This window comes from Panthera onca, chromosome X (genome assembly GCF_046562875.1).
Source record: "Panthera onca isolate mPanOnc1 chromosome X, mPanOnc1 haplotype 2, whole genome shotgun sequence".
In the NCBI taxonomy this organism is placed as follows: Eukaryota; Metazoa; Chordata; class Mammalia; order Carnivora; family Felidae; genus Panthera; species Panthera onca.
In genome coordinates this window covers 63379242-63407229 of record NC_138357.1, presented here as the reverse complement: position 1 = coordinate 63407229, position 27988 = coordinate 63379242, and the positions used below count along the sequence as shown (strand labels likewise).

Sequence of the window (27988 nt, the reverse complement as noted above, 5' to 3'; positions counted from 1 at the left end):
TACAGTGTAAAGTGAAAACTATTTTATTCTAACCTTTACAAGTCTAAAATAGTATTAATGACATACCATTATGTAACAGTTACAACCCTCGCATGTTATCAGGAGTAAATAGGGGCACCTGGGTAGCTCAGTCAGTTAAGCATCCAACACTTAGTTTCAGCTCAGGGCATGATCTCAATCATGCCCTGTGGGGTTTGAACCCCACATTGGGCTCTCTACTGACAGTGCAGAGCCCGCTTGGGATTCTGTCTCTCTCCCTCTCTCTGCCCCTCGAGCTCTCTCTCTCTCTCTCTCTCAAAGTAAATAAACTTAAAAAAACCTCATAAATAAATCAGTATCAACACCAGTTTCTTATCGTATACATAAATATTTCTCAGTTTTGATATAAATAAAATGTTTATAGACTCAACTACTTTGTTTATTAATCTCAGACAAATCTGATATTTGAGAAATCAGCTTAGCAGTTAAAAATAATATAAATCATGGATCTGAGCCATTGAAAATCTCTAAGAAAATAATCTTATCAGAGAACATCAAATAAGCTAAGAAAACCTCAACAGAAATTAAGACAGTAGGCATCAAAATGATCTAAGGATACTTGGAGATATTCATATGATACTTACCTAAAATTGTGTTTATCAATACTGAAAAAAAACATTTAAAATTCAGTATCCATTGCCTAGATATCTTTCATAATGTTAAAATCATCCTAGACTCTCCAAGTTACTGTACTTTTCAGGAGTTATGGTTAAATCTGGGAACAAGAACATACATTCTCACGCCACTAGTTTGTTCAATCTTAGAATAGTAGCAAGGGGCTTACTATGTACCTTATCAAGTATATGAATCTTACTCTCTGCTTAGCAGTTTCTACTGGGAATATGAATCTTTCCAGTGTATAGATAAGATTTTGCTCCTATATGATCAGGTAGGCCAAGAGTGGGCCTTTTCTGTAAAAGGCCAGAGTACAAATATTTTTGACTTTGAGGTCATATGATCTCTGCCGGACTCATTCAACTCTATAGTGTGAAAGCAGCCATAGGTAATATAATTAATAAGTGTGGCTGTGTTCCAATAAAGCTATTAACAGGAATGGGCAGTAGTCTGCCAACCTCTGACCTAGGGTATCTAAACATTTATTTTACAGTGATTAGTGATCAGCCAACAATTTTAAGCTTTTACTCTAACCATATGAAAATGGCATTTTAATACAAATGTCCTATATCTACAATGACAGCGTGTCCTAAATTTGGGGGCACAGTCCTAACTTTGTGTAATTTCAACTTTATTAATAAGAACTATATATTTCAACTTCAGGTTAAAAAACAGGTTACCTATATGTAGTCAACTAGCAAAATAGCCCCCTAATACATAACTCTTACCTTTGAAAAATCCAGTATCTGCAAATATTTGAAAATAGTGTACCCCAAAGTACTGTAAAACTAAACTTACCCTTTGGGTAGTATAAGATGGCTTTTTCTTCTTTTCAACTGTATAAAGACTGATTTCTATGTCACCTTTTGCAGTTCGACATTCTTCCTGAACCCTAATAACAAAGGTCAAAGTGACAGAAAATCACCAAAAATCAAACCAAAGGTGTAAAAGACTAACAAAAAAAGAGACAGGCAAACCATAAATCAGACTCTTAACTATAGAGAACAAACAGGGTTGCTGGAGGGGAGGTGGGGGGGGGTGATGAGTGATGGGTATTAAGGAGGGCACTTGTGATGAGCACTGGCTGTTATACGTAAGCAATGAATCACAAAGTTCTACTGAAACTAATATTACAGTATATGTTAGCTAACTGGAATTTAATTAAAAACTTAAAAAAAGAAATGCATTTGAAATATAACATTGTATTAGTTTAAGGTATATAACAAGATGTTTTGATATACTTCTATATTTCAAAATGGTTACCAAAATAAGTTTAATAACACCCATCAAAAAAATAAAGTGTTGCTGTAACAGAGAAAAAAAGTCAGATAACAAAAGTACCCTTTAAATATAAAATTTGCCACTTTAATCATTTTTAGGTATACAATTCAATGGTGTTAATGACATTTACAATGTTGTGTAACAATCATCACCCTATTTCCAAAACTTTTTCACCACTCAAAACTTTGTAACCATTAAGCAGTAACTCTATTTGTCCTTGTACCAGCCCTTGTTAACTTTTTTTTTTTAATTTTTTTAACGTTTATTTATTTTTGAGACAGAGAGAGAGCATGAACGGGGGAGGGTCAGAGAGGGAGGGAGACACAGAATCTGAAACAGGCTCCAGGCTCTGAGCAGTCAGCCCAGAGCCCGACGCGGGGCTCGAACTCCCGGACTGCGAGATCGTGACCTGAGCCGAAGTCGGACACTTAACCGACTGAGCCACCCAGGCGCCCCAGCCCTTGTTAACTTCTAATCAACTTTACATCTGTATGACTTTGTCTAACCTAGATATTTCACAAGGGCAATCATATGGTATTTGTCCTTTTGTGTCTGGTATTTCACTTAGCATATTTTCAATGTTTATCCATGTTGTAACAGGTATCAGAACTTCATTCCTTTTTATGACTGAGCAATATTCCACTGTGTGTGTATATATATATATATATATATATATATATATCACATTCTGTTTCTCTATTCATCTGAGTACAGACACTTGAGTTATTTCTACTGTTCCCTATTATGAATAATGTAGCAATGAACATGGCATACAAGTATCTATTTTAGCTCCTGACTTTCAATTCCACTTTAATGTTTTGAGAAAAGAATTATTTCAAATTGTTCTATCGCCAAGGGTTCATAAATTACCTATCTCTCCCTTTTTCTTATTACTGCTGTAGAAAGAAAAGGTGAAACTAATTATGTTTGCTACTTGTTGGCTTAGCTGGCAAAAGGCTTGGTAAAAGAGATAGCATGATTAAGAAATTTTGTATATTCTCTGTCTAATGTCCTTTTTTCTTTTCTAAATCTATTCCCAGTCTATGTGGATTACCTGGAGTTGATATTAAAACAAATGTTAGGATTTACAAATAAGGACAGGTATTCTAAATTTGAAATTCATCCTAATGAAATCCTTTCATGCAAGGAAGTCTACTTAAATGGCATTTCTAAATATACCCTAAGCAATGGGGTCTACAACATACTTATATGGCACTCCCAAACTATTCCAATATTAAATCAATGGCCGTTTCCTCAGAACTATTGTTGAATTTGGGGTCTATATATCACAGACATACTTAATCACATATGGTCTAATGTTCTTACTTAATAGTATTTGTATTCTTATCTTCTAAACGAGACGATGAACTCATCGAAAACAAACTATGTTTTTCATTTTTCAGTATTTCCCAAACCATTTAGCACAAAGCCAAACAAACTGAAGATGATCATTAAATAGTTGTTATGGAATGAAGTAACTGGAACAATGTAGAAAAACTAATATAAAACTCAGTTTGATTAAAAACTACCTTAGCTATTAAAATTTATTAACTAAACTATAAAGCTCTCAATTTTCTTATGAATGTTACCTTATTGACTCACCTACTAACTCCAGTATTTAGTTCATTGACCACCACTCTTCTGCTCCATGCCATGAGATCTCGTTCAGTGGCCATCTGACTCCGAGGAGCATTGTTATGCATTTGTCGGACACCTTCAATTTGACCACTACGTCGAAGCCCAATATTTGGGGAAGAAGATACATCCATATTTGGACTTCTCAGAGCTAAAACAAAAATAAAGGTACCACTTTCTGAACAAAGGCACCAAATTTTTTGACATTGGTACTCTAAAATAGAAGAGTCTAAGATAGTACTTTTCAACAATGCTGCTATCTATTTGCTCTAAATTTTCTATACCACCTTTATGGTTTTTTTATAGTGTGATGAATAAAGCAAAGCACTCAATAAATGTTTAAAGTTTCTATCACTCTTAAATGTTTTCAAAGTACATTCACATCTGTTGTCTACCAAATGCTCAAGAAATACTAAAAGTATATTTAACATGATTTGGTAGATTCGCAAATGTTTATTAGTACTAGTTCAGAAAACAACTTGTAACCTAAATCCTACATTTAGCCTATTAAAAGGTTTATGTATAAAGCTTCAATAGGCTTTCAAAAATAATAAGAGAAAAAGTACATTTTTTTAATTTATTTATTTTGAGCGGGGGTGGACAGAGAGAGAGGGGGAGAGAGAATCCCAAGCAGGCTCCTCTTCAGTGTCAACACAGAGCCCGATGTGGGGTTTGATGCCACAAACCATTAGATCATGACATGAGCTGAAATCAAGAAGTGGATGTTCAACCAACCGAACCACCCAAGGCCCCCCCCCAAAGTATTTTTTAACTATCAAAATTTCATTTTCAAAACTGATATGCAGTTAAAGAAAGGAAAAATAAAATAATGAAACTTTTCAAGCCCCTAGATATATCCCTGTTTTTTTATTTTTGTTGTATTTGCAAATAAAATAAAAATGGAAATTGAATCATTCATTCAACTGTTAAAAGAATCACCAGGAAAGATAAAAAAAAATTGAAATAAACATTGGAAATAGAAGTCAGTGGGTCCACCTTGACTAATGGCATTTCAAATCTATCCACAGAAATCTATTGAGGGTAGAGCTGAACACTGATTTCATTAAGGAATCTCTATATCAAGGTTCTAAGAAAGTTTTATGTCTTAGAAAGAAAGGGCCTAGATATATAGGATTATCAGTCCACATCTTATCTTGTTCCAGGTCAAGGAAAGCTCATCTGAATTAGGTGCTCCTTAGGTAAACAAAGAATGGTTTTATTTTAATTTTATGGGATACTTAAGACTCAGGAAATGAGTAAAATATACTGTGAATTATTCAACTTTAAATCACTTTATTCATTTCTTGGACTCCAAAAGCCATACCTGAAAGAACCACAATTACATAAACGTAAAAAGAAATACATTTGCCAAAATCCCATAAAAAGACTGCATTTTAAAGTACAACTAATAGTTCTTGATAAAACTAAAATTGACACTGCTCACTTTGGCAGCACAGGACACTAACTCTGGAATGATACAGAGAAGATTAGCATGGCCCCTGAACAAGGATGACATGCAAATTCACGAAGAATTCCATAGTTAAAAAAAAAAAAGTAAAACTGACAGAAGCTAAGATTTATATAAAATTCAGATTCATAAAGTGAAGGAAAAGATACAATAAATTAGAATACTGCTAGTAATTTATATCAAACTGTTGTGAAATTCAATTCAGAAGTTTCACCTGGGGGCGCCTGGGTGCCTCAATCAGTTAAGTGTCCGACTCTTGATTTTGGCTCAGGTCATGATCTCAGAGTTGTGAGATCAGCCCCACATGGGGCTCTGTGGTGGGCATGGAGCCTGCTGGAGATTCTCTTTCCCTCATCCTTTGTCCCTCACCTACTTGAATGTGCGCACACACTGTCTCTCTCTCTCTCTCTCAAAAAAAAAAAAAGTATCTGTATTCCCTAAGAATAGGGCTTATCTTCCAGTGTATTTCTGTAAATTCAAGAGAGGAAGGGGATAATGTTGCTTTCTTTTCAACAAAGGAGGGTAAATTTTTTGTTAGTAATTTTTAAATTCACAGTGGTTTTAATTTTGAAAACTGTAAGTCGGTTCCCCTTTTACAAAAAGGCTGTACACTTATTGCAGTACCTTACTTCCCTTAATGGAACAAAAGTAAAGGCTGAAAATATATTAATGAGTTAAGAGAATACAGTATATTAAAATATACTACCTGTATCTTGTAAGAGATGCTAAGACATTTAGCAACAAATGGCAATGATATTATGGCACTTTGATGTATTTAATATCACAACTGTAAGTTAATAAAAATGTTTTTATTTAAAAATCTCAAATGTTCCTTACACAGACTTAGTACAAGTAAAATAAAGTACCTTCATTATATAAATATATACATACTTACCACCATTAGCAGAATATGATCTATTAACTGGAATATGTGGAATATCTCCTTCATTAATTAGTCTCAGATCTTGTTCTCTCTGTAGCTCCCTGATTATTCCATCAAGAATGCTCTCATCTTGGTCATTGGTTTGTTGCCCAATTACTTGTTCTACCACTTCACCATCACCTTATTGAGACCAAAGATATGAAGCCAAAAGATTACTTACATTTTAATATACCCTAAATACGGTGAAACAAACCTTAATCTATAAAATTTCCAGGCAAATAATTAAAAAACAATATTAAGATGAAAATAAAACATACCAAATAGTATTTGTAAGGAACTTTTAAATTGTTTGATACATCAGCTTGTATGTATGATTTAACAAATGCCCCCAAATTAGCCATTACTATGAGGGTCTTATCATCTTAAAGAATAATCATTAAATTATGATTTTCAAATGTACATTCTTGATTGAATATTCCAAGCAAAAAGTCCAGAGTAGAGATCTGAGTAAGGTTTAAATTAAGTTCAACCATAAATACATGAAATGTTTTGCATCTGTCATGAGAATTTCCTTTCTGAAATAAATCAAAATAATGGTCTTTCAAATATTGTTTTGAAAACACCTCAGTATATTGATAAGTACAGAAATTCTTTCTACTGACACACTGAAATCCATTGATTACATGTGAATAAAACTTTATTTACTACCATATTCTTTTTCTTAAATACATCTTATACATGTTTTTCATCTTGTCCTCTAGTATCCAATAAAAGGTATCCAAAAGAGTAGCTAAGTTATCAGGTCCTATAGGAAATGAAGTGTGATGAACTATAGATTTTTTTTTATTCAAATGTTTTGAGTGTTTTCTCCCATTTAATATTCATGCTTCTCACCCTTAACACATATGACATTATAAAAGTAAATATTAGCAAATGTGTAACATCATTTCATTACTCTACAAATCTTTATGAGAGTACATAAAAACATGTGCAACATTTCACTCTATTAAGGACAATTCAAGTCTTAAATCCCTAGTAAGGAAATAAAATTCCATTTATAAATCAATACCTACACCTCACACCTGGAAGAAAACCTACAAATAACAAACTAAGGCATTATGGTATGTGGGATGGGGTGTAGAGAGCAGAGTATGCAAGAGAAGTATATAAATGAGATATGTTATTGAAGGGAAGATGGCTGGAGTAGGAGGACACTAGGCTTGCCTCCTCCCATGAATAAAACTAGATAACAACCAATTCATCCTAAATACCCTAGAAATCAATCTGAAAACTAGCAGAACAAACTCCACGACTAACTAAAGGCAGAGTATAGGCCACATCAGAGAAGGTAGGAAGATGTGGTTTGGGAGAAAATCAGATATAGCAGCCATGGTGAGGAGGGAGCTCAGGTTGCAGAGAAGGGCAACCTGTTGTCCTGTCTGGGCCTCAGTTTCTCCACTAGGCCCTGTGGGGAGACACAGGGGGCAGTCTGAGAGTGCCAGAGAAATCCAGGCCCTCACAAGACCTACAATATTTTGGGACTGTCACCTGGCCCTATCCCAGGGGACCTACTTCCTTCCTGGCATCCCACTCCACAATCTCCCACACAACCTCCCCTGCAAAAAAAAAAAAAAAAAAAAAAAAGTCTTTCTTTAATTATAACTGTCTGAAACTTCTGTGGGTACAGAGACCACAAACTGGTTGGCAGAGAAAGGAGAAGAGAGGGAAAGGCAACCAGAAATCATTTGGGGCCAGTCTCCTCTCTGCCCAGGTTTCTTCCCCCAAGCCCCCTCAACAGCTCAGCCCAAAGCCTGTTGGGAAGTTTGCTGCCACGATGTGCCCTTGAAGGCACTCCTATACCACACACATCTGCATATGCCTTCACCTCCCTTCCCCACAGACCCTTAGCTGGCAGCACTCAGACAATAGAAAAAAAAGACAACAGAGAAAACACATATCCAGTCAGGGTGATGTGGAGAGACACCCTGCACAGGTGCCTCAGTATTCTACCTCCTCAGTGGTAGGGGGTTTATTCTGGGACCTCCCCTAGGCCTGGGCAGTCACCTGCAGCCACTGAAGCTCCATCTGTCACTGGACCTTGTGGGCAGTACTTGGGGTCATATATCTGCCAGCCAAAGCCAAAGATCAGGCCACTCTGGTTGGTGCCTTGTGTTCAGTCCATCTGCAAGAACATGGGTACCCCAACTTGGTATTGTACATGTGCCAACGGGTCCCAGGAGCTGTTATGCCCATCTGGCTGGCATACTTGTTTGTGCCTATCAGGAGGCTGATGGTTGAGTGGTCCACAGGTAGCAGGATATGGTTCTTGGGGTCATAGAGATGACTTCTTGTGCCATAAGCTATCATGCCTGACTGGCTGGCACATTTGTTGGTGTCCATCAAGGAGCCCAATGACGCACTGGCCTGCCTTCATGGTGGTGTCATTGAAATTGCACTCCTGCTTCTCTGAGTATTTAACACAAATGTCCATGCCACTCTGCAGCCCCTGGCCTTCCCAACCAGGATGAGAAGAGACACTTGCACCCATGTCATGTTCCCACTCTCAAACAGTTGTTTGTCTCAAACAGGTCCCATGGGGTTCATGCTGTAGTTGACCATGGCCTTGAGGAAGGTGGAGAGGTTTTCTAGTCGGTGCCAGTTCTGCATGGAGTGGCTAATCTTGGGGACTAAGCCTGGCTGCAGCTTATTCATTAATATACACACAATAATTTCCATCTTTCAGACCCTTCTGAAAGTTGGGCCCAACAGAGAAGCCTGTGAGTCCCTGGATCCAGCTGCAGAGCTCCACGCCCTTCTGAAGGTCATATTGGGACAGGAGCCAGTTCTTGACCCCAGTTGAAAGCCTGTACAAGGGCCCTTGTTGAAATGTGTGGAGCTCATGGCTGTGGCACAGCAGGACCAAGAATGGGTTGAATCTTATATGACCATCAACTTAATATAGACAGCTACAAGATGGTGGTGCAGTAGGAGGACCCTAGGCTCACCTTGTCCCTTGAACTCAACTAGATAACTATCAAATCATTTTGAATACCCAAGAAATAAACTTGAGGACTGAGAGAACAAACTCCAGAACTAGAGGGAGAGAAGAGGCACATCGAGGAAGACAGGAAGTGTGGAGACATGGTTTGGGGGAGAAACAGAACACGGGTGCTGTGGACATGAGGTAGTCCTGGTGACAGAGAATGGCAAGAGAGAGATGACCACACAGGAACACATAAGGAGAACACTTCCCCAAAGCCATTGGCTGGGAAAACAAGAGGGACTGATTTTTATTAGTTTTTGCAACCAGTGGGACTTGAAGACTGGAGTTTAAAAGGTTGGTGGGCTTGGATGGAATAGAGCTCTGAGGGCACTACCCTACTTCGAAGAGATGGCAGGCAAACAACCCTGGGGCAGAGAGAGTGAAAAGGGCAACTGAAAAACACCAGGGAAACAGTGGGAGAGATTATTTACTCTTCTCAGAGTGTTTCCCTGAGAACAGCAAGCAGAGACCCCTCTCCTGGGACAAAAGAGATGGGTGGTGCCATTTCCCTCTCTCACCCCTCACATAAACACAGAGCTACCTTCAGTAAAAAGCACAGCACTAACACTGGCTGCCTGACCTGTTTACACCAGGTCCCATACCCCTTCACTATGCCAGTACTGCCCTTCTAGATAAAGTTGGCCACAGTTCCAGCAGGGCAGGCCCCTTCCCCAGAAGATTAGCAGAAATCCCCACACACACCATGACTCCCAACCATGGAGTTCTGCAGGGCTTCAGATCTAGTGTTAAGTTGCATCAGGTCTCATTTAACAAGAACAAGGCACACATAGTTAAAACTTGATACATTCTGGCCAAGGTCCAAACACTGTCCACTGCAGGCAAGGAGAACCTCTGAAGATTGATTGGCCTTAAGGATACAGCGGCCAAAACACAGCAGCTGAGTGTACCCAGCACACACCAGAGACACTCCTGGCCTGAAATGCCAGGCCCTGGACACTATTTGCTCTCAGGAGCAGGAAACATAACAGGCTTTTGTAGCACACAGAAGAAGACATAGACTTAGGCAAAATGCCAAGATGGAGAAATTCATCACAAATGAAACAAGATAAGGTCATGGCCAGAGATCTAAACAAAACAGATATAAGTAATATGCCTCATGGAGAATTTAAAGCAATAATCATGAGCATACTCGCTGGGCTTGTGAAAAGAATGGAAGACTTCAGGGAGGCCCTTACCACAGAGACAAAAAAGTTAAAAACTAATCAGTCAGAAATGAAAAATGTGGAGCATTCACTTTCAAATGTCCCCTCTCTATAAAGAGAGCTTTCCTACTATTCTTATTTTCTAATCCTATACTCTAATTTCCTGCTGCTCATTTTGAGTCCACCTCTTCATTCTTCGAAGTGGTGAAACAACAAATCCTGGGTATTGTGGTAAAAAGTCCTGCAACATTTCTTTGGGGGCTCATCCTGGGATATCAACATCTTCTATCCATAAGAGCAGCCGGCACCCCCTCTTTTCTTTCTATTCTAAAGAAAACTCGAAAACCAAATAATGGGCACCCATCAGCCAGTTAAGAGTGAATAGCATGGCTGCCATTTTTCAAGTCTCAGGTGAAAGGCTCCTTGGGTCTCCTCTTAGCTGATCCCCCAATGTAGTTGGGAACATCAGTGTGGTGGAGCCCCAATTTCCTTTTGAGAAGAACTTCCCAGATGCATGGGACTCAGGGGAGGCCAAACAGCAATTGAAGTGTCCTGACCAAGGCTACTCTTTGGTGGATGCCTAAAGGCTGTTGGCAGAACCTGAACCCTGAATGCCCGATTAGGCATCCGGTGAAATTCTCCTCTTTCTGTTTTGGCCAGCCTCTCCCTTTGGGAAAGGAGTAGAAAGGCCCAGGACTGATTCCTCAGATATCCTCCTAGGAGTGATCCGGGTGACTTCCAAGGGGTCCTCCTGACAGGTTTCCCAACTACAGTGGAAGGTGGCTGGCTCTCTACTTGCTTCCATTTCTGACACTCTGGCATGGCTCACCTCCCAGGTCCCATTTTTGGACCTTTTATTTTCAAATCTCTCTTGGGGAGTGGAAGCATGACTTACTTGAATGCCTTCTGGGCTCACCACCCCGCTCCTGCCCCTGATGTCCATGGGGGGATGGGAGAGAAGACATTTGGGAGGCTCCCACAACATCCAGATGATAACTAGAACCAACTGTCTCTGGTTACTCTACCTCAGGACAGGGACTTTGAGGAATGAATATTCCCTAGCAGCTGCTGAAACTCCTTTTGTTTTGGGGAACTTCCCTACCTTCTCTGGCCCAACACGGACTGCCTATTTCCACTTGTTGATGAAAAAAAATCTGCACCTGCTCATCTGTCCAAGCTGACAGACTTTGAGACCAGCAGGCCTCCTTCTCTGCCCTATGGGCTTTTCTCTACCTCTAGGCTTCTTGTCTGAACCTCATCTCTTCAGCCTTCCCCTCCCTCCTCCTGTTTCTGCATCACCTTGGCTACTGCTTATAAACTGGTTCCTATACCACCCTCAGTACCTCAGGCACCACTGGCTCCTCCTCCCACCTCATGTTAAAGAGCGAAGAGCAACCCACTTGGACCACCGACTTCAGATTTCCCCACTGGTGCCCCCGGGGAAAAATTGACAATGGGGAACAAATTAACTCTTAAATGGATACAGATAGAACACACTTGGTATTTTGTTGGTTTAAGATAGACATGTCTTTAGGGTTATCACACAAGTTTGTTGGTTTAAGATAGACATGTCTTTAGGGTTATCAACATTAAATATATAAAACTTCTTCTACCTAGGTTTACTGAAGGTCAAATAAGCTCGTGTTATCTCTGATGCAATTTGTCAGCAAAAAGATGACTTAAAATAGTAGTTAAGTCTGTCTTAAGTTTTTATGGGTAATTGTTCATATAGCTTTCAGGGTTTTTGATAACCTGAAAGTTTAAATTTATAGTTTTGCTTGGATCATAAACTAGATTAAATGTGTTGGACATTTAGGCCTTTTCCAAATCAGATGGAATGCTAAAGCATTGCTTACTAAACATAGGTTTGTTCTTTTGACTTATTGTAGAGAAACTAAGGATATTTGGGACTCTTGGAAAACATGCTTTGTGATGAATTAATTCATAAATTTGCCATGTAAAGAATTCTGGTATAACAGTTCACAATTGGTTGCGACTTAGTTTTCACTGGAGACTAAGGATTCTAAGAGTTTAAATTCTGCTAAATGTAGTTAAAACTGATGGAAATAAGAAAAGGAACCATATGTAGAAAAGTAGATGTGAAGGAAGGTATAAGAAGTGGAAATACATTTTTGTTGAAGGTGAAAAAAAAAAGTAATTTTGCCCTAAATGAGACTGGTTATTTGGAGAGAAATGGCTTGGGACAAAATCTAAATGCAAAGGAAAATTGCAGAAGGTTCATGAAGGGAAATCTTTGGAAAGGAATTTTATGTGTGGTCAGGATGGATAAGGTTAAAATGAATGGATTTTAAAAGTACACTCCTATAAGATTAAAACTACCCTCCTTTGATCCAAAGGCTAGGAAAATGGTGGTGATGTCCTCACTGCTGGCCTCCAATGGCTCCACACTTGTGTTGTTCCTGTTTAGTAGAGGAATAGATGCCTATGCCATATGAGGGATGGATGGATGACATATGAAGTGCTTTTACTGGGAGCCATTTTGCTAAACTTAGCCCAGTGTATGTCGAAAATGGATATACACATGGCTGGAACATATTTATGTGGGTATTGCTAAACAAGGCAGGGGAACAGACCTTGACTTTGGCCCTTTTAACCTCCCCTTAATGGCCGAGTATCGATATGTAAATGACTGATAGGCTAAAATAAAATTAGTGCATACTTCTACAATCAGGGGAGTCTTGCTTGATCACAGTCCATAACCCTAAGTTCCTGCAGGAGGGAAATGGAGGGGTAGGAGAAATCAGAGAAGATGGGTCAACTCTCAGAGGTAGGGTCAAGCCTGGGTAAGAGTTACTACTCCCAGCACCTTGTGAGACTGACAGGGCTTTTGGCTGCCAGTCGCATAGTCAGCCAAACTGCAGGGCAAGGAGATGAGGCTTCTCCTGGCCAACAATCAGGGTCAGGATATAAAGTTTCTCCTGACCAGCTATAGGAAATTGAGATAAGGGATGCCTTTTCTTCCTTTTCCCTATAGACAGGCAATTCCCCAACCAAGGCCAATACTCTGTTAGGATGCATTCTGAAAAACTGGGATGATTTTGATACACAAATCCTAAAGAAAAAGTGACTCATTTTCTTTTATGCCAAGGCTTGGCCCCAATACAAACTGGAGGAGGAAACTAGGCAGCCAGAGAGAAATATCAATTATAAGACTATCCTACAATCAGATTTGTTTTTGTAAGGGAAATGGGGAGAAGTCCCCTATGGTTCAATGTTTTTGGACTTTAAGAGAAAATTGGGACATGTGTATGCAATACAAGGTTAACCCTGGCTTATTGACAGCCCTTTCCAAGGTCCAGAAATCAGGAGGAGAAACAATCAAGGGGCCCCTGCCTGTACCCAAAGCAAACCTAGAGAAGGAGGAAGGGAAGTCTTACCTCAACCTCCTCCTCCTCGGGTCCTCTATCTATAGATCCAGACTTAAGAAAGAACGTGAACTTCTGCTCCCTGCTGCCCACCTTATCCAGGTCCTCCCCATAATATAACAGGCATGTTTCCCCTATAAGAAGCTAGAGTGCCAGAAGGAGAAATGCAGGGAGACACCACTATGACTTGGTGTTCTGGCAGCAGTTGAGAGACCTGGAGATGAGCAACTCGTTAATTAACATGGGACTGGAGGTCCTACAGGGGACTTCCAATTCCCTACTGGAGCCCAGGCAATTCCATCCCAAGATATTAATTGGGACTATGACCATCCCATTGGAGAATGGTGTCACTGCCACTTCCAAGCTTATGTTTTGGAGAAATTAAGGTCTAAGGTTAAAACTTTTAAATTATAGTAAATTAGCCACTATCTTACAGACACAGGATGAAAACCTGGTGGCCTTTCTAGAGAGGTTAAGGAAGCCTCTCTTTAAATATACAGCTATCTCCCTTAACACCCTGAGGCTGAGATGATTCTGAAGGAAAATTTGTCAATCAGCCCCAGATTTGGAGAAAACTGCAAAAATTGGTTGTTAGCCCAGAAGGGACCCTGGAGGAGCTTTTAGGAGCTGCCAATTGGGTATATTACAAATGAGATCAAGAGGAGAATAAGGAACAGGAAAGGAGGCTTAAGAAAAATCTGAGGCCTTAGTTGTGGCTTTATGTACTATGTCAGACCAGACTTTCTGAGGTCCTGGCACCAAGTGCCATTTATGTGGCCGTTTAGGGCACTGGAAATGAGAATATCCTCAGAGGGTACAACTGATATTGAAACCCCATAAGCCATTTCCTTTGTGTGGAGACAGTCACTGGAGATCTGAATGCCCTCAGGGACCTCAATCTGCGAGGGCTCAGATAAACAATGTCCCTGATGGGGCCCAGGGCTCTTTGTGGTGGCTCCCCCAAACCAACTGTCCATTGGAAACCCAGAGCCTTCAGTAACTCTGGATACAGAAGAAAAGCCAGTTGATTTCCTTCTTGACACTGGAGCCACTTTTTCTGTCCTCCTTTCCACTCCCAGCCAACTCTCCAAACGCAATATAATAATTAGAGGCGTCTCCGGAAAACTTGCGACTAAATATTTCTCTCAGCCATCAGGGTACGTATGGGGAGACTTAATATTTTTCACATTCTTTTTTGATAATGCCAGAGAGCCACACTCCCTTGCGAGGAAGGGACATTATGACTGAATTAAGGACTATAGTGCTACTAACACCAGGACAGATAAACAACAGCTTAAACTTATAGGACTCTGGATATCAAAGATCAATCTTTCCTTAAGGCAAAATTAAATACGCTTCATGGAGTTGGTCCTATGGAAACTGGATGGCCAAAGAAGCCTTGAGGATTGAGAACCAAAAACTAGTTCAGGTGCTTAATTATGCTAATCAACAGTATCACAAGATCCAAATAAGTATACAAGAGGAAGAAAAATAACTATAGTTAAATTTATATACATATATATGTATATATACACATATATACATATATATACATATATGTACATATACATATATGTGTATGTGTGTACATATATATGTATATACACATATATACATATATGTGTATGTGTGTGTGTGTATATATCTATATCTATATCTATATCTAGATATCTATATGTATATGTATATCTATATAGATATAGATATAGATATAGATATAGATATAGATATAGATATAGATATCTAGATATAGATATAGCCAGACATGTCAGAGACATTTTGGATGGCTACAATGCGTCTTTCCTCTTCCTAATGGTGTGGCCTCCTCCCTAGGAGGCATTGCATTTGGAATATTAATGCTTGTTGGTCTAATACTGTTGGTATGTCATTTGTAGAAACTGTCTCATCTGCCAGAATAAGAAGACATCCAAGAAAATTCTGCTAGCCTAGATGTTCCAAACACCCTCCCATTAAATTGGACCTTTGGATGACCTCTGAACCTACCCTCAGTGCCATTCCCCTGTAATTTCTCCCCTTTAGTAGGAAGCAGTTAAGATCAGTCATTGCCCCAATTCCTAATGGCAGTTAGGAGCCACGTGTTCAGAGGGGGATATATGATAGAAAAAGATAGTATAAAATAGGCAGAGAGGGAAAGGAGGATCTGAGGTCCCTGGGTTAGGATAAACACATATTTTGGAACAATGCTGGGAGTGTCTGACCACAGCAAACTCCCTCAGGTTTAAGGTTCCTCAGAATGTAACAGACCCCATCTACTTCCCCTAAGGTTTCCCTCAGGAATTTGACAAAAGACCTAAGTATGGCCATCAGCCATCTGTCCTACAATGGAAATGAGCCAATCAGGAATGCATAACCCAGCACCTAGAGCTATCAAGCCAGTAAGGGTAGAACCTGAGAAGGAACAAGGGGGAAGGGAAGGGGGGGGATTGACAAGAACTTTATAAAACAAGGACTCTTGTCTATAGTCTTCTGGCATTCACTTTCAAATGTCCCTTCCCTATAAAGAGAGTTTTCCTACTATTCTTACTTTCTAATCTTACACTTTAATAAACTTTTGCCTGCTGCTTAAAAATAAATAAAGAAAAGAAAATTGTAATAACTGAGATTTGAAACAAACTGGATGCAGTGAACTTAAGAGAGACAGCTATATGCACAAGAGGTTTTATATAAACCTAATGGGAACCACAAATAAAAAAAATAATAGACAAAGAGTAAAGAAAAAGTAATCCAAATATATCACTAAAGCAAATCAGTAAAACTTGAAAGATAAGAAAGGATCTTCAGAAACAGTCACAATTCAAGTAATAAAACAGCAATAAATACATGTCTACCAATAATTACTTTTATGTAATTATTATAAATGGACTAAATGTTCCAATCAAAAGACACAGAGTGACAGAATGCGCACACACACACACACACACACACACACAAAAGGACCTATCTATATACTGCCTACAGGGAACTCATTTTAGACCTAAAGACACAGGCAGGTTGAAAGTAAGGGGAATAAAAAACATTTATCATGCAAATGAATGTGAAAAAAAAGCTGGAGCATCAATACTTATATCAGAAAATATAGATTTTATTTTATTTTTAAAAAGTGTTTATTTAATTTTGAGAGAGAAAGAGAGAAAACAAGCAAGGGGCAGACAGAAAGGAGGAGAGAGAGAATCCCGAGCAAGCTCCATGCTATCAGTGCAGAGACTGACATGGGACTCGAAGCCACGAACCATGAGATCATGACCTGAGCTGAAATCAAGAGCTGGACACTTAACTAAATGAGCCACCCAGGTGCCCCCAAAAATATACATTTTAAAACAAAAACTGTAACAAGAGACAAAGAAGGACTCTATAATAACAAAGGGGACAATCCAACAAGAAGATATAACAATTGTACCCAACATGGAAGCACTAAATACATAAAACAGTTAATAACAAACATAAAGGGACTAATGAGTTATAATACAATAATAGTAAAGGACATTAATATAACACATCTGAATAGAAAATTAAACAAACAATGGGTGTGAATGACACAGTACACCAGGTAGACTTAATAGATATATTAAAACACTCCATCTTAAAACAGCAGAATACATATTCTTTTCAGGTGCACATGGAACACTCTCCAGAACAGATTACATGTTAGGCCAGAAAAAGAGCCTCAACAAATACTCAAGGAGATCAAAGTCATACCATGCATATTTTCTGATGACAATGATATGAAACGAGAAGTCAACCACAAGAAAAAATATTGAAAGACCACAAATACATGATGGTAAAATAACTTGCGATTAAACAATGAATGGGTTAACCAAGAAATGAAAGAGGAAGTCCAAAAGTACATGGAAACAATGAAAATGAAAACATAATGCTCCAAAAGCTTGGAGACACAGCAAAAGTGGTTTTAAGTGAGGAGTTTATACCAATACAGAATCAACTCAAGAAGCAAGAAAAACCTCAAACAAACAACCTAACCTTACACCTAAAGGACTGAGAAAAGGGACACCAAACAATACGTAAAGCCAACAGAAGTAAGGAACTAACAAAGATTAGAGCAGAAATAAATGATATAGAGACGAAACAGAACAGATCAATGAAATCAGGAGTTGGTTCTTTGAAAAAATAAATTCACAAACCTCGAGCCTGATTCATCAAAAAGCAAAAAAAGAAAAAAGAATGCAAATAAAATTATAAAAGAAAGAGGAGAAATAATAACCACACCACAGAAATACAAACAATTGTAAGAGAATATTATGAAAAACTATATGTCAACACAATGGACAACCTAGAAGAAATAGATAACTTTCTAGAAACATATCACCTACCAAAATGAAAGTTGGAAGAAACAGAAAATGTGCCTAGACCAATTACCAACAAGGAGATTGAATCAGTAATCAAAAACTCCAAACGAACCAAAGTCCAGGACCAGAAAGCTTCACAGGTGAATTCTACCAAATATTTAAAGAGTTAATACCTATTCTTCTCAAACTATTCCATAAAATAAAGGAGGAAGGAGAACTTCCAAATTCATTCTATGAGCCCAGCATTACCCAGATACCAAAGCCAGGTAGATACCACTAAAAAAGAAAACTACAGGCCAGTATGTTTGATGAATGTAGATGCAAAAATCCTGAAAATACTAGCAAACAATCCAACAATGCATTAAAAAAATCGCTCACCATGATTAAGTAGGATTTATTCCCAGTATACAAGGTTGGTTCAATATTCGCAAACCAAACAATGTGATATATCACATCAATAACAGAAAGAATAAAAACCATATGATCATTTCAATAGATGCAGAAAAAGTACTTGACAAAGTACAACATCTATTCATGATAAAGCCCTCAACTAAGCAAGTTTAGAGGGAACTTACTTCAACATAATAAAGACAATATATGAAAAACACAGTGAACATCAGAGTCAATGAATGGAGAAAAACTGAGAGCTTTCCTCTTAGGGTTAGGAACTAGACAAGGATGTCCATTCTCACCACTGTTACTGAAGACGGTACTGAAATCCTAGCCACAGAAATTAAATAAAAATAATAAAGGGCATGCAAATTGGTAAGAAAGAAGTTAAATGTTCATTATTTGCAGATGACATGATATTCTATATACAAGATCCTAAAAACTCCACCAATAAACTACTAGAACTGATAAAATGAATTCAATAGTCACAGGACATAGAATCAATGTGCGAACATCTGTTGCATTTGTATGTATTAATAATGATGTAGCAGAAAGAGAATTTAAGATAACAATGACATTTAAAATTATACCAAAAATGTTACCTAGGAATAAACCTAATAACCAAAAGGTGAAAGACCTATACTCTAAAAAATATAAAACACTGATGACAGAAATTGAAGATGACACAAAGAGATGGAAAGACACCCATGGTTATGGATTAGAAGAGCAAATATTTTGTGGTGCCTGGGTGGCTCAGTCGGTTGGGCGTCTGACTTCGGTTCAGGTCATGATCTCGTGGTTTGTGGGCTTGAGCCCCGCATCGGGCTCTGTGCTGACAGCTCGGAGTCTGGAGCCTGTTTTAGATTCTCTCTCTGCCCCTCCCCTGCTCATCCTCTCTCTCTCTCTCTCTCTCTCTCTCTCTCTCTCTCTCTCTCAACACTAAATAAACATTAAAAAAATTGTTAAAAAAGAACAAATATTTTTAAATTTATATACTATCCAAAGCAATCTATACACTTAAGGCAGTCCCTATCAAAATGTCAATAGCATTTTACACACAACTAGAACAAAAAGTCCTAAAATTTATATGGAACCACGAAAGACCCCAAATTATCAAAGCAATTTTGAAAAAGAAAATGAAAGAAGTATCACATTCCAGACTTCAAACTGTATTACAAAGCTGTAGTATTCAAAACAGTATGATACTAGCACAAAAACAGACACAGAGATCAATGGAATTGAATACAAAATCCAGAAATAAACCCACAATTATATAGGATTTAATCTTTGAAAAGGCAGGAAAGATTATCCAATGGGAAAAGACAGTCTCCTCACCAAATTGTTTTGGGAAAACTGGACAGCAACATGCAAAAGAATGAAATTGGACCACTTTCTTACACCAAAAAAAAAAAATTCAAATGGATTAAAGACTAAATATGAGACAGGAAACTATTAAAATCCTAGAAGAGAGCACAGGCAATAATTTTCCTGACATGAGCCATAGCAACATTTTTGTAGATATGTCTCCTAAGGCAAGGGAAATAAAACAAAAAGTAAACTATTGGGACTGCATCAAAATAAAAACTTCTGCATAGCAAAGAAAATAACAAAACTAAAAGGTATCCTACTGCATGGGAGAAGATATGTGCCAAGGATGTATCAAAATAAAGAGTCAGTATCTAAAATATATAAAGAACTTACACAAGTCAACACCAAAAAAACCAAATAATCCAACTAATATATGCACTGAAGAAATAAACAGATTTTTCTCCAAGAAGATACCCAGATAACCAAGAGACACATGAAAAGATGTTCAGCATCACTCATGATCAGGGAAATGCAAATCCAAACTACAATGAGATATCACTTCGCACCTATCAGAATGGCTAAAATCAAAAACACAAGAAACATGGAGAGGATGTGGAGAAAAATGAACCCTCTTGCGCTGTTGGTGGGAATACAAAATGGTGCAGCCACTGTGAAAAACAGTATGGAGGTTCCTCGAAAAGTTAAAAATAGAGCAACCCTAAGATCCAAGTATCCACGCTACTGGGTATTTACCCAAAAAACACAAAAAACACCAATTCAAAGGGATACATGCACTCCTATGTTTGTAGCAGCATTATCTACAATAGCCAAATTATGGAAGCAGCACAGTGTCAATCGATAGATGAATGGATCAAGAAGTTATGGTGTGTGCGCACACACACACACAGACACACACAATATGGAATATTATTCAGTCATAAAAAAGTGAAATCCTGGGGCACCTGTGTGGCTCAGTCAGTTAAGCATCTGACTCTTGATTTTGAGTCAGGTCATGATCTCATACTTCATGAGTGTGAGCCCCACATTGGGCTCTGTGCTGACAGTGTGGAACCTGCTTCCCTCTCTCTCTGCCCTTCCCCCACCTCAAAATAAATAAATAAACTTGAAAAAAGAACACAAAATTCCAGCCATAAATATGCTCTAGAAAAACTGAAGTCCTTCCATTTGCAATGACATGGATGGAGCTAGAGAGTATAACGTTAATTAAAATAAGTCAATCAGAGAAATATAAATACCGTATTATTTCATTCATATGTGGAATTTAACAAAAAAACCAAACAGCAAAGGAAAAGGAGGGAGGAAAGCAGGGAGGGAAAGAGAGAGAGAGAGAGAGAGGGAGAGAGAGAAAGAGAAAGAGAGAGAGAGACAAGCCAGGAAACAAACTCTTTATAGAAAATAGGCTGATGGTTATCAGAGGGGAGGTAGGTGGAGGAATGGGTGAAATACGTGATAGAGATTAAGGTGTGCACTTGTGATGAGCACTGTGTGATATATGGAATTGTTGTATCACTGTTTTGTATGCCTGAAATGAACATAACACTGTATGTTAAATATACTGGAATTAAAATAAAAAAGAAGAGTTGCTTTGACAGGGAATAGCATTATTTCACTGTCTTATTCTACTATCTTTACATCATGCATTATGCTTATCACTGCTTCCTCAACATCCTCCAAGACTGTTATTTAAACACTAAATAGTTTCACCAATGAGAAAAGCTTGACAGGTTAAAGTTAGTACATTTAATCATAACTAGAAGTCAAAACCATAAGCAACAGGATCATATATATGTTTAGGTTTCTAAGGAAACAGGTCAATACATTCTCTGCTTGAGTATATGCCTGTTGTCCTAATCCATTTATCTGTGTTCAAGTGACATAAAAATGTAAAAGTACTCTGGTAAGGTCAAAAGTAAATGGGACATCTGGGTGGCTCAGTAGGTTAAATGTCAGACTCTTGGTTTCAGCTCAGGTCATGATCTCATAGTTTGTGAGTTCGAGCCCCACATAAGGCTTTGTGCTGACAATGCAGAGATTGCTTGGTATTCTCTCTCTCTCCCTCTCTCTGTCCCTCCCACATCTCTCCCTCAAAATAAATAAAAACTAAAAGTTAAAAAAGTAATATGCAAATGAAAATTAATAAAAGTATTAGGTACATACATTCTAACCTACTACAGAGTTTAGCAGGAAGTATGTATCATAGAAAGAACAGTAGGAAGTATAACATTTTGCAAAATATTTTAAATTTAATTTTGGAGATAACATACCATTAGCCACATATCCCAGCTGTGGTATAAGTTGTTCATCTTTACAATTTTCCCGTCCTGGTACTAGTCTTTGGAATTTTGTAGGATGCGGATTGCCATCAACATCCACCAAGAATGGGGGAGGCATGAGGTGAGGAGCTTGTTGGGTCTGTTCATCCAGTACATAGTTGTTGGCATCACGGATAAGAGGTCGATAATCCGTGTGGAAGAACATCTGATCTGGAATCTTTATCACAGGTTTTAAGTATTTAACATGCACAGGGAATTAATTTTCATTCCTAAAGAACATGCACTTTTCAAACCAGATACTTTTTGCATTCCCTTATAGCCCTCTATTGCTATATGTTTCCTCTAGGTAAAAGTGAATCACCTGAATTGTAATCCTATCGTTTCTCCACAAAATCCTATAATCTGTATTACTTTCTGGCCCTATATCATATTTCTCCAATTAGCATATGAAGAATGAGAGCAATAACATAGTAGATAAAGTTACATATTTTTATTTAAGTTGCAAATATCATACAAACCTTTATAACTATTTTTATTTTTTTCAAATATGAACCGATTAAGTATAATATAAATGGCAAAGCAGGTAAATACCAAATGCATCAAAAACACTCAAAGGTGATACAAGTATTGAGCTAAACTCAATGATTCTGAGTTCTCTTCCAACTCCAAGAATCTATAATCTATTCCAAATTCATAGCTAGTAAAATATAAAGAACCAATTAAGTTAGTTTCCAAAGTATTTTAGCAAGATGGATAATAGGTAAAGTGGTCAAGGAAGAAAATGAACATTTAGTCACCAGCTATTTGTTTCCAATTTATAAGTAGAGAATGCAATCTGGTAAACTTGTTTTCCCATTACACCTGAAGGCCAGTACAGAGAATATGTTCTAAGTAAAAGGATTTCCTAATGAATTTTTTTTTTAATTTTTTTAAAGTTTTTATTTATTTTTGACAGAGAATGAGAGAGAGAGCACGAGCGTGAGCTGGAAAGGGGCAGAGAGAGAGAGACACAGAATCTGAAGCAGGCTCCAGGCTCTGAGCTGTCAGCACAGAGCCTGATGCGTGGCTCGGACTCACAAATCGTGAGATCATAACCTGGGCCGAACTCGGATGCTTCACCAACTGAGCCACCCAGGAGCCCCTATTTTTTAAATTTTTTTAATGTTTATTTTTGAGAGAGAGAGAGCAAGCATGAGCGGGGGAGGGGGAGAGAGGGAGAGGGAGAGAGAGAGAGAGAGAGAGAGAGAGAGAGAGAGAGAGAGAGAGAGAATCTGAAGCAGGCTCCAGGCTCTGAGCTGTCAGCACAGAGTCCAATGCGGAGCTCGAACTCACGAACCGTGAGATCATGACCTGAGCCGAAGTTGGACGCTCAACTGACTGAGCCACCCAGGCGCCCCCCCTTAATGAATTTTTATATCTACATCATCCTATATCTTTATAGTGATTCAAACTGTGAAGCCTTATGTTCTGGCAGTGATGAAAAATTTTACCAAGAAAAGTGACTTGGTGATTTCATATCTGTTGACATACAATGGCCCTTATTAACCAGAAGACTTCAAATAAAATTTATGAATGATATAATCCAAAATTATAGTGTATAACAAAAATTAAATAGACTAACCTTTTCATAGTATTTACTGCATCCAAAACCAAAAAGCAGCAAATGCCCATGAGAATCTGTGCAGGCAAAATGGTTTCCATCTGGTGAAAATTTACAATCAAACACTGCACCATGGCCTTGGCCTTCAATCTGAAAATTAGAGGAGTCACTTTAAGTCATTTTAAGAGGTGATTTTTCAAATAATAAGTAGGCAATAGATTCTGCTTCTTAATATCTTGGATTCTATAATGTACCAACATTCCAATGTACTCTCTGGATTCTGCAGCCAGAATCCTACTGAAACAATAAAGCTCTGTAAGATGTTAGGAAGAATCAAAATGCATTAGATGGCACCAAACATTACCAGCAATGTCATATATTAGAAGTACTAAATGAGTGACTAAGACACATCCAAAATGACAAAAACACTACCTCAGCAAATTGTAATGCAAGTAAAACTTAAAATAACCTTCCTAAAATTAAAGCACACAAATCAATTTTACTAACAAAAGACAGAGGGTATTAACAGTCTAGAACTATACAAAGCCTCAAAAGTTGACAATGTAGAAAAGTTTACGGAGAGCTATTCTTCAGAGAGGAACAATAAATATGGAGGATATGAGTATTCCCATTACCAGAGAAGGATATTCTACTGGGAAAAGAGATAGCTCATCAGATTTTTCCAGGGTTTGTATGAAATATATCTTAAGAGTAACTATACCTCCAATTCCACATTTGCCAGACAACTTCCTGATTACTAACTAAACCATAAGGGGTTTACCAGAGGCAGATACAATACAGTCACTGTTATGATATATACATTAGGATTATTGTTTAAATATTAACCTTTTTGTGATTTTGGCTAGTGTTAGCTCCAAAAGCTTATTACATTTGAGTTTATAGAGTTTAGAGCTGGGCACAAGAATTTGGAAAATGCTAATGCCATGATTAACAGAGTCATTCTGAAAGGTGTAATTCTCGACTGGCCTTACTCTCAGGTCTTGAGACATTCTCTAAGTTACTGTATGGATTTAAACACAGATGATAAGAGGTTCCTTGGCACTAAGTACACTTTAATTACCAAGCTGGCATATAAGAGATGTCCGTTATAATATGAACTAAGCACAGATTTTCCTTACCATGTTAAAATAATTCCGAATTTTGGTCCCCCGGTCAAGGTCCCAAATAAAAATGTTCCCATCATGACCAGCTGAAAGTATAATCCTTTGATCAAATGGATGTGCTTCCAAAACAAATACTTCATCATCATGTCCCTGTGATAAAAGCAATATTAAACACGAAAAGCAACACCGAGTATCTGGTTTATTCAGCCAAAAGGTCTCTGGAGTGTGCTATCAACCTGGTTCACATGAATTTATGCACACCACAGCACTTACTACATGGGCACTACAAGAAATGGTTCTATTAGCGTTCCTTATATGTTTACATGCTGATTTCAAAAAGTATTCAACAGAAGATGCAGAAAGGTGTTTAAAATGTAGTCCAAAAACAGTTACAGGTTATTACCAGGCCCCTGAAGTAGAATTCATATTTCTATGACTCTTCTATTTAAAATACCAACAGAAAATGGGACAAAGAGAATTCTTCACTAACACCCAATTCGGCAACAGAGATAACAGACAAACCTTCACTGTTCTTCATCCAGCATTCTATCCCTATTATTCAAATTGTATTTTGGAAGGCCCCGTGGTACATTCAAACAAAAAAAGCATAGGGGTTCTGCCCTTTATCTACTTTATATTTGAAGGTTTCATTAATATGCTATCTGAAAAATGGGTTTACTGTTTTAAAAAAAGGTTTGAAAACCAATGCTCTCTGTATGTTTCCCTTACCAATGAATATCGGCATATTCAGATCAAGAGTCTGCAACTGTAGCCTGCCGGCCAAATCTAACCCCTAGCCATTTTTGTACACACAGCCTGTGAGATTAGAATGGTTTTTACATATTTAAAAGGCTGTAAAACATCAAAGAATATGCAACAGAGACCATATGTGGCCTGCAAAGCCTAAAATACTTACTACTTGGCCTCTTAAAAAAATAGTTTGCCAACACTTGATTCAGATCATTGTTAAGAAGAATACATGATTAACAATAGGCTCCAAGTTTAGAAAAGCATGCATGACATCCTGAAGTTGCATTTCACTTAGAAAAACATCAGCATATTACACATCAGGAGCTTTTAGAAATCATCATATCTTATGACCCTAAAATGTGCATTTTATCCCAAATCATTGTACAAAAAATGGAACAGAGCATCCTACCATATTGCCATATTGCCATTATGGACAAAAAATATAACTTACTGCAAAATAAATGCATACTGGCTCAAAATGTATAGGTAAAATCACATTACAATAAATATTGTCACAACTTAAAGTTTACCAAAACTCTTTTCCCAGTGACTACTAAAAAATTACTTCTTTGTTATATGCTAAATAATCAACTTGATATAACAAAACTTTCTAAGGTCCCTAAAAAGTAAACAATAAAATTACTTTGTTAAACTCAAATGATAATGTTACAGTGATTTCCGTGTACACTGGGAAAGAGAGGCTTTTAAATAGGGGATTTTATTTCTTGGTCACATGCCTTAGGATAGGACATAGTCACTGGATCATAGGGAACAAAACCTAATCAAATTCAGTAATGTCTTAAGATATATCATCTGCCTTAAGGCATACTTCTATCTCCACCACTGCCACACAAATCCAAATTATCATCATGGCCAAGGCCCATCCTAAAGTCTACTCAGAGTCACTCTTATCTCCATTACAATCTATTTTCTATTCTGTTGCCAGAATTATAAAGGTATTTTTCAAAAGCAAAATTCACATGTCATTCCTTAGCTTTTAAACCTTTAAATGGTTTCCTATTGGTCTAGGAGAGATCCCATAAGACCTTAAGTAGTCTGCCCCTGTCTATTTCTCCAGTCCTATCTGGTGACACTCTTTCTGCTCTCCTTGCTCTAGCCAAAAATTGGCTTTCTTTCAACCCCCTTGTACCTCAAGACCTTTGAGTTCTTTACCCTCTGCCTGTAAGGACCTCCCAACTTCCTCACATATATAATTTATCAAATATTTATTGATACTGTACCATATTGAGACAGAAAATAAACAAAATATAATAAGTAAATATTAGGTAGTGATAAATGCCATGATGAAAATAAAGGTGACTGAATAAGACAAAGATTGGAAGGCTACTCTAGATTGTTTGATCAGGGAAGGCCTTGTGAAGGAGGTGACATTTAGGCTGAGACCTGGGTAATTTCTACATATCTTTCAAATCTTAACCCAAATTTTACTTCCTCAAGAAGCTTTCTCTTATCCTCCTAGACCAGGTTTGGTCACCCTATTAGAAACTTGCACTGTATTTTGTACTTTTCTTTCTTAACATTTATTTAATTAAAATTTTTTTGTTTTTGTTGTCGTTTTTTTCTTAATAGGCTGTAAATTCTAGGATGACAGGGACTCTTTAATTTACTATTTATTCGTAACATCTAACTCAGCTGCTGGCACATAGTAGATGCTCAGCAAGTATTTGCAGAATGGAAGAACTTTACCCCACACATTAAGACCCTGATAAATTAAAGAAAAAAAATTTTAATATTTATTTATTTTTGAGAGAGAGAGAAAGAGAAACAGCTCAAGTGGGGGAAGGGCAGGCAAAGAGGGAGACACAGAATCTGAAGCAGGCTCCAGGCTCTGAGCTGTCAGCACAGAGCCCGATGCAGGGCTCGAACTCACAAACAGTGAGCTGAAGTCGAATGCTTAACCCACTGAGCTGAAGTCGAATGCTTAACCCACTGAGCCACCTAGGCACCCCAACCCTGATAAATTTTTAAAATTTTTTTTTAATGTTTATTTATTTTTGACAGAGAGAACATGAGCGGCGGAGGGGCAGAGAGAGGGAGACAGAATCCAAAGCAGGCTCCAGGCTCTGAGCTGTCAGCACAGAGCCCGACGTGGGGTTCAAACTCACAGACTGCAAGATCACGACCTGAGCCGAAGTCGGACGCTCAACCGACCGAGCCACCTAGGCGCCCCACAGACTCTGATAAATTTTTAACATAGAAAATATAAATATCAAAACTAAACAGATTTGATTGTAACAAGGAATAAAAATAGTCCATTCTAAAATTTTTTTCAGTAAAATTCACTGAAGACAGATGACCCATGAGCCCATGGGAAGAGTACCATTAAACAGAACTCTAAATTAAGGTACTTATTAAGACAGGATTTTACACAGATTTGAAAACCAGTAGCTATAACCTGAACTTGGAAATTGGGAATTTTAGACATATGGACTTGTGCTGTCTAATACTATAGCCACTAGCCACATGTGGCTATTAAGCATTTGAAATATGGCTAGTCCAAATTGAGATGTTCTGTAAGTATAAAATAAAACACTAGATTTCAAAGATTTAGTGTTTTCTAATGTTTATTTATTTTGAGAGAGAGAGGCAGAGAGGGAGAGAGAGAGAATCCCAAACAGGCTCCATGCTCAATGCAGACCCTGACATGGGGTTGATCTCATGAC

The 27988-nt window shown here is 37.9% G+C and overlaps 1 protein-coding gene, 1 non-coding gene and 1 pseudogene across 7 annotated transcripts in view; 1 reads left to right on the top strand and 2 right to left on the bottom strand.

Moving 5' to 3' along the window:
* The window catches only part of BRWD3 (bromodomain and WD repeat domain containing 3), a 241550-nt gene that overhangs the window by 99846 nt on the left and 113716 nt on the right, over window positions 1-27988 (bottom strand). For all 6 annotated transcript variants that reach the window (XM_081793975.1, XM_081793970.1, XM_081793972.1 and 3 more), the window contains 6 exons: window positions 24570-24704; window positions 23452-23580; window positions 21822-22047; window positions 5934-6101; window positions 3538-3721; window positions 1453-1546 (listed from right to left, as the gene is read on the bottom strand). In XM_081793975.1, coding sequence (XP_081650101.1) covers window positions 1453-1546; window positions 3538-3721; window positions 5934-6101; window positions 21822-22047; window positions 23452-23580; window positions 24570-24704 — 936 coding nt within the window. The remainder of the gene's footprint in view (window positions 1-1452; window positions 1547-3537; window positions 3722-5933; window positions 6102-21821; window positions 22048-23451; window positions 23581-24569; window positions 24705-27988) is intronic.
* LOC145714730 (U6 spliceosomal RNA) lies at window positions 5007-5114 on the top strand. The gene has a single exon (XR_014136947.1). It is a non-coding gene; the product is annotated as a U6 spliceosomal RNA (small nuclear RNA).
* LOC145714464 (calponin-2 pseudogene) lies at window positions 7596-11700 on the bottom strand (annotated as a pseudogene).